This window comes from Pocillopora verrucosa, chromosome 11 (assembly GCF_036669915.1).
Source record: "Pocillopora verrucosa isolate sample1 chromosome 11, ASM3666991v2, whole genome shotgun sequence".
Taxonomy (NCBI): domain Eukaryota; kingdom Metazoa; phylum Cnidaria; class Anthozoa; order Scleractinia; family Pocilloporidae; genus Pocillopora; species Pocillopora verrucosa.
Window position 1 is genome coordinate 21,031,107 of NC_089322.1, and position 17,845 is coordinate 21,048,951.

Consider the following 17,845-nt stretch of genomic DNA (forward strand, 5'->3'; position numbering starts at 1 on the left):
ACAAGTATTTGGGGTATAACGTGTTACAAACACAAATTTTTCATCCATAAATTGTATTTTATACAACTAACTAAGGCCACATGTCGCATTTTTCTCCGTATCAAGCTAGATTTGTAACAAATATTTTTAATTAATATTTTTAAGTGTTGTTCATTTTTATTGGGAGTTATATTATAGTTAATTACCCAGCAAGACTTGCACACATGAAGAAAAGATGGCGCTGCGGAAGAAGCTTGAATTTAATTGTGTCGGTTTAGTTTTGCAAATAACAACGAAGCCCTTCATGAGGGTGGAATTAGCCGCTATTTAATTTAAGACTTTTAAAATCATGATATAAATAGCAATCTCAAAGATGGAACCGAATGAAAACAATTCCTTCCAGGAGGTTGTAGGTGACTCGAGCTCGAGTGTAAACGGTACTCTAAAGAGGCCGTCGAAATCTCGTTCTCGGGTTTGGGAAAAGGTTGTTTGGTTTACTAGAAAAGCAAAAGGAGGGAAAGACAGCAAAAGTGCTGGAGCAAGCGCTGCTGAGCTGCTGAAGAGCAGCACAAACAGTAATTTGGACTTAGTTCGTGATCCGAGAGAACTCGAAGTTGAAAAGACTTCCAGCAAGCATAAAATACGGAAGAACCGAAGCATCAAATATCTGAAACGACGCAAAGAAAGGCAATTTGGCGACGATCTGAGCCCAGAAGTTGTCGAAAAAAAAGTCACTGTACAGGAGTGCGGAACAGCGACGGGGACCTTCCATGATTTTAACTGTGAGAGGCGAATGTCCCGATTACATAGAACTTCAAGCAACAACAGCTTGCTCAATGAAATAGCTAAGGAAATGAACCGATCACCGCTGAAAGCCAAAGAGAACGTGAAAAGCGTCTTATCTCTCCCACTACACGACTTGTCATTAAATGAAGGAAGAATTCCTGATAATATCACTGCTCCAACATTTCCTCCAGTTCGACGCAGTGTAAGCTTTTCCGGACCAGCTTATAACAGCTGGCCTCGAAAGAAAAGATCACATCTTGAAAACTCCTCAAACGCTCATCTGCTTTCACCACCTTTGAAGCAAAAACGTGTCACTAGTATAAAAAAACGAGCATCTTTCAGCGGATTTGATTCTTCAAGAGTGCAACAAAACTCTTCTTTGCCACAGTACCGAGGAGTGAGAAGCACCCCTCATTTAACTCACTTAGAGCACGGTGGGCACATTAGAAATCAGAATGGTTTAACTATTGGTGCAATTCACTTCTATAAAAGTCCAGTTCTTTATCAAGAAGAGACAGCTCTTAAAATTTTACAACCGAAGATGCAGGAGAAGTTAACATGTGACAACTCTTTTTCTAAATGCACAAGTCCCTGCAGTTTGACTGTCAAGTCTGATTTGGAAAATGACAGGGCAATAACAGTTTCATTAACAAGGGGATCAGACATCATTACCCAACATCATGATACAGCTGCTATTCCAAATCATGAGATACTGAGGAAAAATGAGGATGAGAACAAGTTGGTCCATGACGAACTCATCAGCAGCACTCAAGTAGCAAACTGTTCAAACAACTTTCTTAGTTTTGCTGTTAGAAGCAGTGAAAGTCAAAACTCAACCATTTCTGCTTTTCTGTTAGAGGGAGAGTGTTCTAGTACCTGTATGACATCTAGTCCTGTTGATTCTTCTGATGAGGATTCAGAGAAGGAGAAGCTGTCACTGCCAAGTGATTCATCTGAGTATATGACACAGGTTGATTCTGTAAATGAAGACGTTGATGTGGTGAAGTACAATTATGGTGATTTTACATCAGAAGATGGTATTGTGCATGAAAATGTTTTTGCAAGCATTGACAATAACAAAGCTATAGATAACCAAGATCATCATGCCAGGGTCCACAAATTGGAAGCTGTCCGACAACATTCAGTTTCTTCCATTATCAATGGAGATAGCTCCTTCCCTGCAGTTGCGTCTGGCGTAAAATCCATTGATACCAGAACAGAGAATGAAATTTGTGCTACAGCTCATTGTGATGCACAAAAAGGTACAGCTCTTGCATCCCAAAAACGTTCTTTGAAGGATGAAATTAGAAGAGGTGAAGTAAGGACTTCTTCTCCTGGTCACTATGGTCATGGGCAAAGTTTATGGTCAGGAAATCAAATGATTTGGCAGAGAAAGCCTACTGTTGATGGACCACAGTTTAAAAAGCGCAGTGAGGTAACTCCTTTTGAATTCCACCTTTTTTTTTGCATTTAGGAAAGTATGGCAGATTGAATTCTGTGGATGCTTGATTTGAAAATACTGTGTAAATGTAAGTTATTGAACGTAGGGTAGAATCTGCCTACTCAAAACTCCAAAAGAATTCCAAAACAGGTTTGTGATTGAGAGAGTTTAAAGTAAACTGGTAATAGATTGAAGATAAACACACAAGGAAATAATTGAGAGTTTTGGTCAAAGAGAAGTCCTAGTAGTATGAGTTTTAGTTTGCGAGGTCCTATTTTAGACTGCAACCTAGCTTGGTCAGCAATCAGTGTTCTCCTATTCAGGGGGTAATTGGTGAAATTTACCCCTGTAGTACCTCTTATCAACAGGCACAAGGATTGCTCTATGGGTTTGACATGTTTTTTTTACTTGTCTTGCTTACAATAAGGAAGAACACCAAGTAATTAGATTGAATGTTGGTAAAGAGCCAGGCTACTGTGAGGAACGTCCAGGGTTTCAGTGGGCCAGACCAGAAGAACATTTTTATTTAGAAGAATTTGTTAGTGAATCAACTTACAATGATCCCCTAATTGATATTTTTCTTTATTCTCATCACTTGTCTGCTTGATATTGTATTGATATTGTAAGGCACAATTCTTTCTTAGTCACTCATGGGAGTGGAAGGGTTTAAAAAAAGCCTCGCAAAGAAGACATCTATGTAATATTATTAATGGTAACTGACATCATTCCAGACATAAAAGTATTTTCCAAAGATCCTTTTTTCTTTAGATTGTTTCAAATTAGATTTCATTAACAATGTATTAACATCCAGGGTCCAGTTTTACAAAGGTCGGATAAATGCTATCCAATAGATAGATTGCTATCTGGCAGATAAGCAATAGCCAAACATATGGCATTATCCACAGTATAGAGATTTATCTAGTGGATAGCATTATCCAACTTTCGAAAAACTGGGGCCAGTATCGCTATAAACATTTCTTTGTGCATTATCAGTTGGAACACATTCAAGGCTAATCACCTTTTTGGAACCTATTTCTCTATTTTCAGGATATTTTGCAGTGGTTCCGAGAATTCAATGATGAACAGAAGAACATTTTAATTCGAAAAATTCTGGTGAGTTTCTTACTAATAAAATGATCTCAGAAGTATCATTAAAAAACAGGCATGCTGTGATAGTTTAAAGCAAGGCTGAACAGATTCAGGTCTTGCAGTTTTTTTTTTCTGTATTGTTTGCATTTCACTCTGTCTCTAAAATTCAGCAATTAGGGGCCATATACTATTCATAACTAAAAATAAGTGTTATCATAATAGACATTTTTAGCTATGTGGTCACATGGTTTTAAATGGGTAAACAAGAATTCAAAATGGCCGCTCAAGTTTGTGCTTTTAACAATATCTCCTATGTGACACTGTTTTTTCTGTTGCCAAAATTTTCATATTTACAGATGAATCAGTGCTCAAACCACTGTGGTAATATAGAAATCAACTGCATAAGAAAGGCATTTGAAATTGAGATTATAATCACCTCAAGCTGGAAAACAAACTTTTGAGCATATGATCTATAAAGATTTAAAAAAAAATCTATGAAACAGGTGCAAAAGGGTAGCAAATGCATCACAAACTTTATGGTGATTTTGCAAATTAAGGTTAGAACAAAGCTATACTTTTTCGAAAACTGTAACTTTCCTTTGTTTCATTTTAATTGTATGCTCTGGTTATATGACTGGCAGCCAGTCAAATTTTTCAAACAATTAAATGACCAACAGTCTGATACTTTTCTGAAAATTTGACAAATATGTCAATGAGGAACTGCTTAGAGATCTTGAGGGGATTTATAACTCTTTTGTTAAAGCTTGGTGTAGGCTTTCTCAGAATACAGAGCCATGGATGTTGACACTTAAGAAATTGCACGAGGTCCACTGCTGATCATGGTTCTCAAATGACTAAATGACCCACAGTTGCAAATTTTTCTGAAAATTTCCAGAAGTTGAGAGAACCTATTCTATCCAAAATACTATCTGTCAATGAGAAACTACTAAGCATTGTCGAAGAGATTTATAAATCTCATGTCTAACTCTTGGTTTATGCTGACTCAGAATACTTAAAAATTAGGTGAGGTCAACTGCCGTCTCAATTCTCAAATAACTAAATCACCAGCAGTTGTTAATTTCTCTAAAAATTCAAGAAATCAGGACAACCTATACAATTCAAACTATCCTATATCTGACAAACATAAATTTCTTTGACCAATTGAATTAACAATTTCACAAGCAAATCCTGATAATGACCTCAAACCTCTCCACACAGCCACCCAAAAATTAAAACTTTCAGGAAGTCACATACAGTGTACATGAGTTGAAAATTCCTCAAGGTAACATAGAAAAAGGATTAATTTTCTTTAAAACCAAACATAAGCTTATTTTACCCATCCAGTATCTTTCATGTCCATGAAATGTTCAGAAGAAAATGAAAGTGTATGATTTCATTCACGAACCAACTTTAACTTGCATTATAAAGGAAAGGGATATGGTGGTCAGGAATCTGTTGACTGTTCCACACATTGTACATAATCAACATCAAAAAGGAAAGTGTCACCATCTTTCATCATGAAAGACAAGATGGAGAACTTCATGTTTACTCGAAATTTCTCTTTTCTCTGACTTCTTTCAAAGATGTAAATTTTCCCTAAACTCAAAGTGAAATTTCCAAACTTTTCCCATGCCTTGAAGTAATCCCTTTTTCCCTGGATTTTCTTGACCTTTGACAGCCATGCCTAATATTACTGTGTTGGAAATGAAACACTGTTTCTTTTTTAAATAGCCTCTGGCTGACCATTAAAACAATGGAAGACAGGCACTGTCTTTCAGTCTCCAAGATCAAATGCCTAACTGAAAATTCTGGTCTTTTAAATGTTCAGAACACACTTTGGTGGTAGATGTTACTCTTAAATATTTATTTTGATCTTTTTTCATTCTAAAAATTTCCATTTTTGTTTTAAAAGAAACTGATAAACAACCATCACAATTAAAAATCAAGACTAGATGAAAAGATTTTTCTGACCACACTTAATTTGCACAAATTTAAACACAGATAGGTGAGACTATTAGCTGAAGAAATATTAACAGCAGAATTTGTGGATAATTAATATTAAAGCAGTTACAATGTATAATCTATGATGTTTGAAGCTAAAAGGTATATTGCAGGTAAAGGATAATTTTGTTTGTAACCCCTTCTAATGAGCTAATTTCATTTTGTATGGTATTGTTTATTAGCTTAATTAGATGCTAATTAACATTTCTAATTGATTTTGTAAACTAAGCTTCTTACTTTACCATAAAATATCTCCTGATTTTCATTATGTTCTTGCTAATAATGATAATCTAGGAGCTTATGCTTATTTAAAAAATATCTTGTATAAAAGTGCTTTATATCAGTAATATATGAGTGCTTAGATCAGTTTGGTGATGTTTTTTTGTTTGCATGTGGAAAAAATTGAGTGTTTTTTCATGAAATATATGCTGCATTAAATTAATGTTAGATTGAATGAAATAAGATGGATGTAGTCACTCTCCAGATACTCAAATTCTCATGCTAAACAGTTTTGAAGTGAATATTTTGGATTTATAAGGCTTGAAATAAGCTGTCACTGCCTGTATCATTCCTCATGGGGTAAATAAATGTTACATGTATGATAGAAATAAGGAGATATCTGGCAGAACATTTTCAACCAATTAATGTATAATTATGCTAACATACAAAAGTAAATCATTGTTTTTAACTGCAATCTATAAACAAACATCAAAACATCAGTTTCCATTGATATTTTTAACTGCAATGACACATTTAAATTGGAATTCTAAAAATAAACATCAAAACATAAATATGTTATTTTTAAAGCAGATGTGAAGGAGGTCAGGAAAAGGTTCATAGCAGTTAACCTCTGGTGGAGAGAAAACTTATTTTCATGCATTTCTTTTCATCATTCTTTTCATTTTACTATTTAACTCAAGGAAACAAAAAACCAGAAATCACATTTATTTTAATGGTGAATTAATAGATCAGTTGATGTAACCAACCATAATGAAGGTGAGCTAAGGTAGGCTTGTTCTGTGACTGATAAAAAACACTTGTCCACTAGTAGCTAGAATGTAATTTTTTTTCTTATTTTACAGGAAGAATGTGAGTTGCCCCAAATGCATATGCTGTCTGTTGCCATGGAACCTGTTCTCCATAAAAGCTGCCCTCCAAATTGTCAGGATATGTTGGCTTGGTTACCACATCATGTGGCATTGCACATTCTGTCCTTTCTTGACTTAGGTAAGGTACTCAAATTGATGTTTTCCTTGTTGCAGGAATTGCCTCTTGTTTACATATGTAACAAAATGATTTCGAGTGCAATGTAGTGTTAATAAGCACAAGCAAATTTTTAAAGACAACTTTTACATGGGATTGAAAAACACATCACAGAAAGTCAAGACAGACAAAATTTTGGCAGTGCTCTTTGTAATTTTCACTTGTGTTACAACTTTACTATCATGTTATATGAAAAATGCACTCATTTTTAGCCAGTCAGACATATATAATTTTTTCATGTATATCACCAAGAGAGTTATTAGCATCCAAACACCAAAACATACATTCTGCCATAGACAAAACAATGATCACACAATTCACTCTCAATCTCTTCATGCCAGAGAGGGCTACCAGTGAAACAGCAATTTGGCATAATTTATTTGTTATTTAAGGTGTTTTGTTACTCCTGCTTTCTGCTTCCTATAAGATATGAGAATTTGAAAGGACTAAAAATGATATACAACATAGGTCCAGAGGATTAAACAGAGCTGGAAAAGCAGTTTTTTGCTTTATTTTATTAAGTTTAGTTTAATTATTATTATTAGTTTTTCATTTGAAGATTTTAGTTTTTAGTTTTTAAAAAACAGGACTTGCCTGAAAACCACCAGTGGATGAGGCAAACTGTAGAAAGACTGTGATTATTATTATTATTATAAAGCATATGACAACTGTCTTTTTTTGTGTAATTCAGAAGGTGTGACATAACTTACCTCACAGAAAAATAAGATTGGCTCTGAAGGTTTGGATGGGAAAAAAAATTGAAGAAGGCTGTCTGCAGTAGATCATAGTAGATGTTCTTATACCAGTGCATGTGTTTTGGTATTGAGACAGAGAGGACCATGGGAGTGAGCTTATACCAAATATGGGAAGGACTTATAGAGTTTAGTCTGGGAGGAGGGGTAATGATATTTTTTAGGAGGGTGTCGAATAGACCTGTTTGAATTTTGTTACAGAATCACTGATCAGTGCATGTATTTCCTTTAATTGGATTGCCACTGACTGCACAGAGATTTAATTTGACTTCACACAAACAGTGAAATTCTTAAATTGCTGTTTATTTTATGAGTATTTTGGGGTAGAGGGATGACAAATTGGCTGATGACTGGCTTCTCAGTTTGGCATTTTATTGTGTAGTTCTGTCATCTAAGTTATGGCATAATCAACAACATAAGGCTGGGCCAGAGATTATTGTCTTCCTTTATTGGATAAAACACACAGATTTGAATAAATATGAATTTGAATCACTTTTCTCCCAGTGAGTTTGTGTCGAAGTAGTCAAGTCAATCACACATGGAACAACTTGGCCAGTAACCCCCTACTATGGAAAAGTCTCTGCGGGTAGGTTTTAAAAATGCCTTGTTTCAGTAACACTTAGTGTGGTAAGTTATTTGCTTGGTGCTCATCTATTTGAGTGATATTGGACATTGTTTTGAATGCTTATCTTGCTTAATGATCTTTCAGATTTTAATGGGGTCTATACAGGGCCCAGGAATGAAATATGTCATCATTCTTGGCAATTTTCCATGAGTCAAATGAGTTAGGGGTCAGTAAACAAAAGCAACAATTTTTAAAGGGGAACCTGCAACTAATTAAATGTTGAATATCCTTTGGGAATAAAGAAGATGAGGTTTGAAGGGAACCAAAATTTTATTAAAGCTGAATTTATTTACAGGAGGGAAATGATGAGCATGTCAGAGGACTGGGCTAAGAGTATATTTTACATCTTTCAGTAGTAGTCTAAGTATTCTAAAAAGTAAGCTTCCAACATCCTTGGATTTTCAATGGGTACGATAGAATGAAAATCAATACCAGTACAATGCCGTGAATGTTTTCCTGTCTGTAGGCGCCCTGACTGGCAGTTATCAAGGATTGGGGAGGAGAAAGAAAAAAAGAAATACACTATGGCTGAAGGGACAGTTCAGGTATACTGCAGCAGATTTAATAATTTATTTTTCAATACCTTTTCAATAAGTTTTTAAGTTCTATGATTATATGGGGTTTGAGTGTCATTTTTAGGCCATACCTATTAACAAAAACAATTATTAATAATGCTACAAAGGAAAAAAGTTTACAGTTATAGCTACTGTAACAATCACTTTTATTCTGTATTAGAATTATTAAGATGAGCGAAAATAGTAATTTTTACCAATGATATACTATTATTTATGATTGTGTTGTTAGTGGAAGAAGATGTTTGCATCAAGGTATCTTTTACATCAGAATTGGTTAAAAGGAAAGTGTAATGTTCGCACATTTGAGGGCCACACCCAAGGTAAACTTCTTGTTTTGAGTATGTTGCCTTCCTTAGGCTGTTAAAACATTGTTTCATTTTATGAATTACTAATAATGATTTTCATCATTAATTATTTTACTACTTCAAAGTTTTTTAATATTTTTGGGATGGAATGCAGTTTAGAGAAAAGCTCTACCATTGTTAAAATTTGTGGAAAAATTTAAGACAATTCACAATTATAGTCACTGTGATTTGAAAGATTTTTCAAACTTGACTTTGAAGGACATTTTAATCCAGCTAAGGAGAGTTAACAGTGAAGAACAGAAATACAAATTGAAAATGGCAATCTTGATTGATTTTGGATAAAGTTGTGAGATGCACAAACTATGACAAAGCTTACTTGAATTGACAGGTTCCTTTCCTTATCTTAATTTGTATCTTCCCACCCCTCCCTCCTGACTTTTATAATGATATTTTGTGTTAATACTTGGCTTGTGTGGTTATCTTAAAGATTGGCAAATGTAGTTGAGGTGGGGATCAAAATGAATTAATTTTATTTGTAGGCATCTCATGTGTTCAATTTGATGACACAAGGATTGCAAGTGGTTCCTATGATAAGACTATAAGGGTCTGGGATATTCATAGCGGTGATTGTGATGTAGTACTGACTCTAGCTGGTCACTCAGGGACAGTTAGATGTTTAAATCTTAACGGAAACAGATTGGTTAGTGGGTCTGTGGATAGATCCATTAAGGTATGTTGAACATCAGTTATACCTGGTCATCCCTTTGACCTTAGGAGTGACCAGCATCTAATTTCTCATTACAATATCATCCCTGAATCACACGTTAAGGTCGTAGGAATAAAGGAAATGATCACCAACCAAAAAGGCTCTTGATTGTAAAACAAATTCTCCTTGTCAGCACCTCAGGATGCTATGGAGATTGATATGGAGAGTATGCATACTGATGTTAGGGTGTTAACCTTTTAACTCCCATGAGTGACCAAGACAGAATTTCTCATTACAATATCAATACAATGTCAACCAGATAAGTGATGAGAATAAAGAAAAATATCAATCAGGGGATAATTAGTTGATCTGATACTAAGTTCTCTGAACTAACATTATAAGAATTGTATGATTGAGTGAGGAGAATTACAAATTTGATCTGGGAGTTAAAGGATTAATGGTTAATTTCTGCTTATTTCAAATACTGTAAATTTTTTACCTTATAAAGGTGTGGGATCTGTCATTCAAGTCATACTGGAGTGGTGCTTCATGTAAAGTGACTATGGTTGGTCACATGCACACAGTCCGTTGCCTTCAGGTAAAGAGCCTGCCATCTTCAAAAATTGGAAAACTGCTCCATGCCTTCAGGCGAAAGTCCCCCACAAAATGTTTAAAGTACATTAGAGCATACTCATATGGAAAATGCTTGAGATAAATGTATATTTATCATTATCATTATCATTATGCCATAAAGGACTTTCTCCATATTTACATTCATGAGCCTCATCAAAGCACTGAGTGACCTCAGGATGGAAAGAACTTGAAACAGTTCTGAAAACTTGAGAGGCACAACTTTAAAATCTTACAACTTAGTTAACAAGCTCTCATCTCAACACCCAAGCTGTTCCTTTTTTTTTTTTGATTTATTTTTTTTCTTTAACTTAGCTTTGTTAAGGGGAGATTAAAAATATTATGATATGACTTAAAGTTTTTTTAAATTAACAATTACTTGCAATGTCTAACATGAATGCCTTAAGAAACAAATTCATTTCCATAATTTTTCATCTCTGACACCAGGTTGATGATGAAAAGGTAGTGAGTGGGTCATATGATAAGACCCTTAAAGTCTGGGACATTAGGACTGGAAATTGCCAGCTAACTTTGAGGTAGTGTATACTCTCAAGTTGTTCAATGTTATTGACACTTGAAAATAACCAATGTAAGAATAATTAATGATTATGACATTATTTTTGTATTCAGAGGTCATAACGCTGCAGTGCTGTGTGTTCAGTTTGATGACAGAAAAATTGTTTCTGGATCATATGACAAGACTATTAAGGTAAGCAACAAACTTCTAAAGCTAGTAGAAAATTCATTTGTTCATCAGTAATAAAGGAATTTTGCCTGCCTACCAAGCTACAAACCACCCAACAAACAAACTAAAGATTTCCTTTTGTTTCTATTGAAAATCAGACTGGAATGAAAAAAATACTGATTGATTTATACCTGAGTAACAACAAACATAAGCTAAGTGGGTAGTCAGGATGTCCATACTGATACAGCTAAAATAATTTAAGATAATTATATGAAGTATTCTCAGTTTTCAATGTTAGTGACTTAACATGACAGTACATTTGACAAAGCAACCAAAATGATTAAAAGCATCTTTCTCAAGACTCCACTTGCTTTATAATTATAATCATGTTGGTGTTTCATTCACAGGTATGGAGCCTGACAGAGGGTTCATGTCTTATGACACTGACGGGCCATCATGATGCTGTCACTTGTTTAAATTTAACATTTGACAGCAAGAAGGTTATCAGTGGCTCGTTGGATCACAATCTTAAATTTTGGGATCTGCTGACTGGAAAGGTAATCAAATGATCACAAAGATCACTGTTTCCTTGTGTTATTTTGAGAGTAAGTAGCCTTTCTCTTGTTAATGATGTGATATTGTTTGATATAATTTTTTACATTTTCATCTATTTTAGTGCATTGGCACATTGGATTGGATCAGATCTGAGGGTCACACTGGTGTTATAAGGTATTTAAATAAATAAATGGGAATGGGAATTTAGCAATGGACATTCCATTAGGTGGCTCTTCTTGTCTACCGTTTCCATGTTAAATTGGAAGTTAGAATGTTGTTTTTTGGGAAGGGAAGAAAACCCAAGGAGCTGGAAAAAGATACCTTGGAGCAGAAGCAATAACCAAAAACAAACTCAACCCACTTGTGACTCTAGGTTCGGGAATCAAACCCAGGCCACAGCAGTGGGAGGCAAACACTCTCACCACTGCACCATCCCTGTTCCTCAAGATTAGATTAAATTATGTATTAAAATTTATATAATATTGATAGTATTTTGCATGGAACTTCATATTTTGGTTAACTGCCATGATGTTGTGATACATGTGTTATACTCATTTGACAGATGTCTTCAGACAGACAGTTGGAGAATAGTGAGTGCAGGGGATGACAAAACACTGAAGGTAAAATTGTGATTTTAGTGAGCTGCTGTTAGTACGAATTAGCTTGGCCACAAGTTTTAATCCTTTCACTCCCTAGATCTTATTAGTACTTCCCCATACTGACTGCTGTACAATTCCTACATGGTTGGTTAAGAGAATTTGATATTTGATCTACAAGTAATCCTCAAATTAATATTTTTCTTTATTCTCATTGCTTGTCTGCTTGATATTGTATTGATATTGTAAGGAGAAATTCTGTCCTGGTCACTCATGGGAGTTGAAGAGTTAAAGCAACAATCCTGAGAAACCAACACCTATTGTAATAGAATGGCAGGATTATTGTTGGTGTCAATAAATTTTACCCCAAAGCTGTTTGGAACTTACAACAAAAAGCAAGACATTTAATGATGTTGTTGTCAGACATGTGAAAATTACAACTATTGTTTTTCAACAATTTCTTTTTTTTTCCTGGTTTTTTAAAAACAGATGTGGAGCTTAGAAAGTGGACAGCGTTTGCTGACATTGCGTTGTCACACAGATGGTGTGACATGCTTACAGTTCAATGATTATAGCATTGTCTCAGGTTCTTACGACAAAACTGTGAAGTTGTGGGACTTCACTCCTTCACATGAATTTCTGACTCCTGGCTGAACAGATAGTTTTTTTCAACAGAGGATTCAGCTAGTCAAGGATATTTTGTTCACTAAAATTTTGCAACTGGCACTCAACCATAGCTGAAATTGTGTCTTGGGAAGTTGCCATTTTGAATGGTGTTACAACAGCAGTTTGCTGTTAGAGAGAAAGATAAAATTTCTGGTCACCTTCCCTTCATCTTCCTTTGCCTTCAACCATTGGAGTCTGAGATAAATTTACTACTATGTGTGTCACTTCTCAAAACATGCAATGCAATTTTCTATGGACAAACCCTGAATAAACAATTTTTAGAATAAACCCTGTGAGAGGAAGAGTTACTAGAATCAATTTTGGAATTAAAAAGACCAATGGAAGTTTTTGTGAAAGCTTCATGTTGGAGCAGAAATAGTTGAAAAGTTTATTTACCATGGTTTATAATTGATGATATAGAAATATTTATTTTAGAACAAAATCAAACCAATAAAATTATCTCAGGGTCTTTGACAAAAATTTCAAGTTGGGGGATTTCACTCCTTTGCAGATACATGTACTCACAAGAGAACCCTCTCTTTACGTGAAGCATTGTATAATTCACACTCTTTTCTTTGCTTTGTTCTCTTTGTAATCCTCTAAGTAAGCAAAACTTAGATGTTCACTTGTTACTTTAAGTTCTTTATGTAGGGAATACTCAACAGTATGAAAGGGAAAAAGATTTAAGTCCTAGTTTTTTGGGAACTTTTAAGAATTATATTTAAGAACTAGAAATTAATTTTTTTGTTTTGATTTTGTATATATGTTGGTTCACACCTCATAGCCATTAGTTTGATTCTTGACATATGATCAGTATTTTTTGAACAAAGGAGTATATACAATCAACAACTGGAATCAAAGACTATTAATTTCTGCATTTAAAATGTGTCACAATTAACTTCACCAATAAGATATTTATTTTAGACGGGTTAAAAGAAATTTTATGTTTGGATTGTGTTCACCTTCAGGGATGTTTTTCTACATTTTTTTACATTTAAGGTTTTGTTACACACATTAATCCTCCTGTGGGTTTATGATATTTTTGTACCAAACACTTTGTTAATGAACAGTTTGTTGCATTGGAGTTGTGCTGTGCTGATGTTATTTAATATAGAATGTAAAGTAATATTGGTGGTCATTGATCATTAAAAATTATCAGAAGTTTAATAAAGTACTTACATCTCACTTGACCTGACTTTGACTTAAGTTTTAATATTGTTTGTGTTAGTTGTTTTTATGTTTGTACCATTCAGGACTGACAAATTTACAGTAATTTATGGGACTGAGTGAACTCTAATATAGTTGATTTTCATATGAGTAGCTAACAAGTCACATTGCATAAAGCTAAAGTCCAGTTTAACCAGTTTGATTACAAACTTTATTACATTCATGTTGAAATCACTGGTGATCCTTGTAATCAGATTGGCTCACACTGGTACAATTTACACACAAACTGCACCATTGTTTTCTCTAAATTGCATCTTTTCCCCAGCCAATGAGGAAGCTGTACTAAAATACAACAACCAATCAGATTTTAAGGCTTTTTTTGAAGAAACCAATAAAATTGCGGGAAAATGAACGACAACTTCGGCAACTTTCTTCAAACCCCCACTCTACTGGATCAATAAAATATTTGTACACAGATAAAAAAAAAAACCCTGTTTATGAGCAACTGAATTTTGGGATTTCAAAATGGATATAATCAAGCCGTACCTGGACTTCATGTCATGCAATTTTGGTCTGAAAACATACTTGTGATTTCAAATCAAGGTGATGCTGTGTTTGACTTTAAAGTCTCACAATATGATTTTACATCAAATTGCACTTCAATCAGTTCAATTCCTTTTATAAATCAGACCTTTTTAGGTCCTATTATAACTGTAATCAGCGCTCACACTTCAAACCCTGCAGACACCACTGCCCTGAGCATAGTGAAATGAAATGGCATCAGGAAATGTAATCATTCTGTATCAGAAAAAAAAAAGAATTTTTCATTCATTTTCAACCACTAATTCTAGATTTTTTATATGTAATGCTCTGTGACGTTACCCAAAAAACCTGTCTCCACGGCTCACCTACTTGTAGCCTGGAGGAGAGGGTACGGCTACACATAAGCTACTCGTTGATGTTAGGTGGATCAGAAATGTGGTTTTTTATCAGTCACTGTCTGTTCAGTCTCAAACCAATTTTCATCATTTCCATAGTTCTCATACTTTCATCGCACAAATCAGGTGCTCCAGTAAGATTTCTCGTCACTTCACAACACTTGAAGTGTTATGATCAAATAAGAACAAGTGTATCGCGTAAAATTTTTAAAGTAGCACATTGAGAACACACGACAGTAATTACAACATTTATTACAAAGAGAGACAAGACATTTACGGATAATTAATCCACTGAACACTTTAACACGGCTACAAAACGAATCACAAGTACAGTAGGGTACATAGAGAACATTCACAACGTAAAAATGAACAAACAGTGACCACACAATCACGAACAGCACCACACCGACACGAAACAACAATGATATTATAATCACCCGGCTGATTTCAACTGAGCGAACGCTGGGGAGGAGCGTTTTGTTCAAGAAGAGACTGGACACTAGACATGACAAGCAATATGGCGGATGAGAACGCCAAAAGTAATGGAGATATTTCGTCTCAAAAACCTACTTGTACTTTCTTTAAGAAGGCAAATAGGAATCGAAATGTGCGCAAAAGGAAAGCTGAAAAGTCAGACAGTGAAGATGAAGATGTTACAACGGTGATTAGAAAGGAGAAAAAGCCGCTCTCTAACCCAATGTTTCAGAAGACTGATGGATTTGATTCTAAGTCCAGACGTGAACGTGAAGAGATAGACGATGACCTTGACGTTACGTTTAAATCAACGCGTTCTGCAATGCGAACTGGACCAGAGGATCTCGGAGCCACAGCAACTGTGGAGATTGATACCGAATTTGATCGAGACGCACAGGCTTTGTTTGAGAAGAGTTTGAAAACAAATCAAGAACTTAAAGGCCAGGAGAAAGATGACAAACAGTACAGAGGATTGAACAACTACATGACATTCTACGAAAAGAAGGGGAATGCACAAGGAAATGCTGCTAGTGGAATGGTCAGGTAAAGTGTATACAGGGATGAACCGTAAACAGTTAGCATTAGAGATCCAATCTTTAGTGGGAGTTTGTGTAAATTTAGTATCTCACAGTCAGGGTTGTCAATAGGAAATGTTAAAAATGTGTTATCAGAATTGTGTAGGTAGAATTATATTATGCTTGTATAGCAAGCATGGCATGTGATAAAGCAGCTCTCCCTTCTGGGGGGATCCAGGAGGGGTGCTCCCCCCTGAAGAATTTGATGTTTAAAACTCTCTGAGATGTTATTCTCACCATTCTGGGAGGTATTTCAGTAAATTTTTTTTTATAGCCAAAGCGTGATGTCAGAATCAGAAAAAATTATGTATTTTCTGTCTTTGATTGCAATTCACAAACTAGTTAGTAAATTCAACAGATAAAAGTTTTGTTCTTTGGGTTTGAAAAGTTCTTTTACCAGCTATGCTTAAAATAAGAGAGACTGCTGATTGATTGATTTTATGGATGAATGATTTTGATGGGCCTGTCATTTGGTTTCTCATAGTTGTTTTTTTTTTTTATTGTCTGTTTACTTTTCAAAGACATCTTTAATTTTGAAACATAACTAGAGGAATTCATATCTTTTGAACACTTTTTTCTTTCAGACAAGGGCCTATCAGGGCGCCAGCAAATTTGCGTGCAACAATTCGTTGGGATTATCAGCCAGATATATGTAAAGATTACAAGGAAACTGGTTTCTGTGGATTTGGAGACAGCTGCAAATTTTTGCATGATCGCAGTGACTACAAACATGGCTGGCAACTTGAACGAGAATGGAAAGAAGGAAATTACAGCAAACAAGATCCACATCAGTACGAAATTGCAAGTGATGATGATGATGATCTTCCATTTGCCTGTTTTATTTGTAGAGAATCATTCACAAGTCCAGTTGTTACCAAGTGTCAACACTACTTTTGTGAAGCATGTGCTCTTAAACATTATAAGAAAAGCAAAAGGTGTTATGTTTGTGGTACACAGACTAATGGTGTGTTCAATCCTGCAAAAGAGCTTATAAAGAAATTAAAAACCATGAGAGATGATGAAAAGGAAAAAGAACAAGAGGGTGATGATGATTAGGAAGGAGAAGGAGGAAGGCAATTGTTTGGGCTTGTTCTCAAAATCAGTTATTTGATGTTTCTTCTATAAGAAACAAAGCCTCTTTGATTCACCCCCCTTAAATCTGAAGAGCTGTTGACACACTTGGGGATTTTGCTCACCAATCATGGCAAATATGAGGGCTGGCAAAAATAGCCAACCTCATGCCAGATGTCAGCAATTTCATACGCCAATTGCAAGAGGTCAGCAAAAAGTGCAATTACTGCACCTGACACACCTGGTGATTTTTTCACCAATCAGCGCATAAAATTACTGAGTGTGATGCCAGCTTTAGAGTGACTAATATCTTATTTCTCCTTATAGTATTACTGATAAATCAAATATCAAGGCATTGAAGATAAAAGAAATGATCACCCACCAAAGAACCTCTTGATTGTGAAATAAATTCTCCTGTTCAGTACCACAAGTAATATTTGTTATCTCTGTAGCCATAGATCTTCTCTCTACTACTGGATGACTGTATTATAATGTATTATATTTTCACCCTTAAGCTTCCAGAAGTGATTAACTTGTTACTTCTCCCTATAATATTAATTTGTTATCCAGCAAACAGGTGATGAGAATATTCAAACTTATCAGATAGAAGTTGTTATTTGATTTAACGTTAAGTTCTTGTTACTAATTTACAAGGAAATTTATACAGCTATCTAGGAAGTCAAAGGGTGAATGTTATTTTGAGATCATTAATAAATGTTTGGTCAGTGGATGATAGCAAATGATAAAATTTTCCTCACATAGAAACTTTTTAAGAAATTGTCCCAATTCAGCAAGTTATTTGGGAGCTCAATGATTGATAGCTTTAGTGTGAGTTTGCTTTAACCCTTTGACTCCCAGATCAAATTTGTAATTCTCCTTACTGTCAACCATACAATTCTTTTAATGTTAGTTCAGAGAATTTAATATTGGATCAACTATTTATCTGCAAATTGATCTTTTTCTTTA

At 34.9% G+C, this 17,845-nt stretch overlaps 2 protein-coding genes across 2 annotated transcripts; both read left to right on the forward strand.

The window, feature by feature from the left end:
- The first annotated feature begins 211 nt into the window (after positions 1–211).
- Positions 212–13,844, forward strand: LOC131787859 (uncharacterized). The gene is made up of 14 exons (XM_059104933.2): positions 212–2,200; positions 3,254–3,319; positions 6,379–6,523; positions 7,816–7,897; positions 8,403–8,481; positions 8,741–8,831; positions 9,356–9,546; positions 10,031–10,120; positions 10,600–10,688; positions 10,783–10,861; positions 11,245–11,394; positions 11,514–11,566; positions 11,955–12,012; positions 12,478–13,844. The coding sequence occupies exons 1-14, from the start codon at positions 353–355 to the stop codon at positions 12,640–12,642; spliced, it is 3,186 nt and encodes a 1,061-aa protein (XP_058960916.2). The 5' UTR covers positions 212–352; the 3' UTR covers positions 12,643–13,844.
- A 1,427-nt stretch (positions 13,845–15,271) lies between these two features.
- Positions 15,272–17,607, forward strand: LOC131787865 (E3 ubiquitin-protein ligase RNF113A-like). Its single transcript, XM_059104940.2, has 2 exons — positions 15,272–15,776; positions 16,393–17,607. The coding sequence occupies exons 1-2, from the start codon at positions 15,277–15,279 to the stop codon at positions 16,862–16,864; spliced, it is 972 nt and encodes a 323-aa protein (XP_058960923.1). The 5' UTR covers positions 15,272–15,276; the 3' UTR covers positions 16,865–17,607.
- Positions 17,608–17,845: the final 238 nt, after the last annotated feature.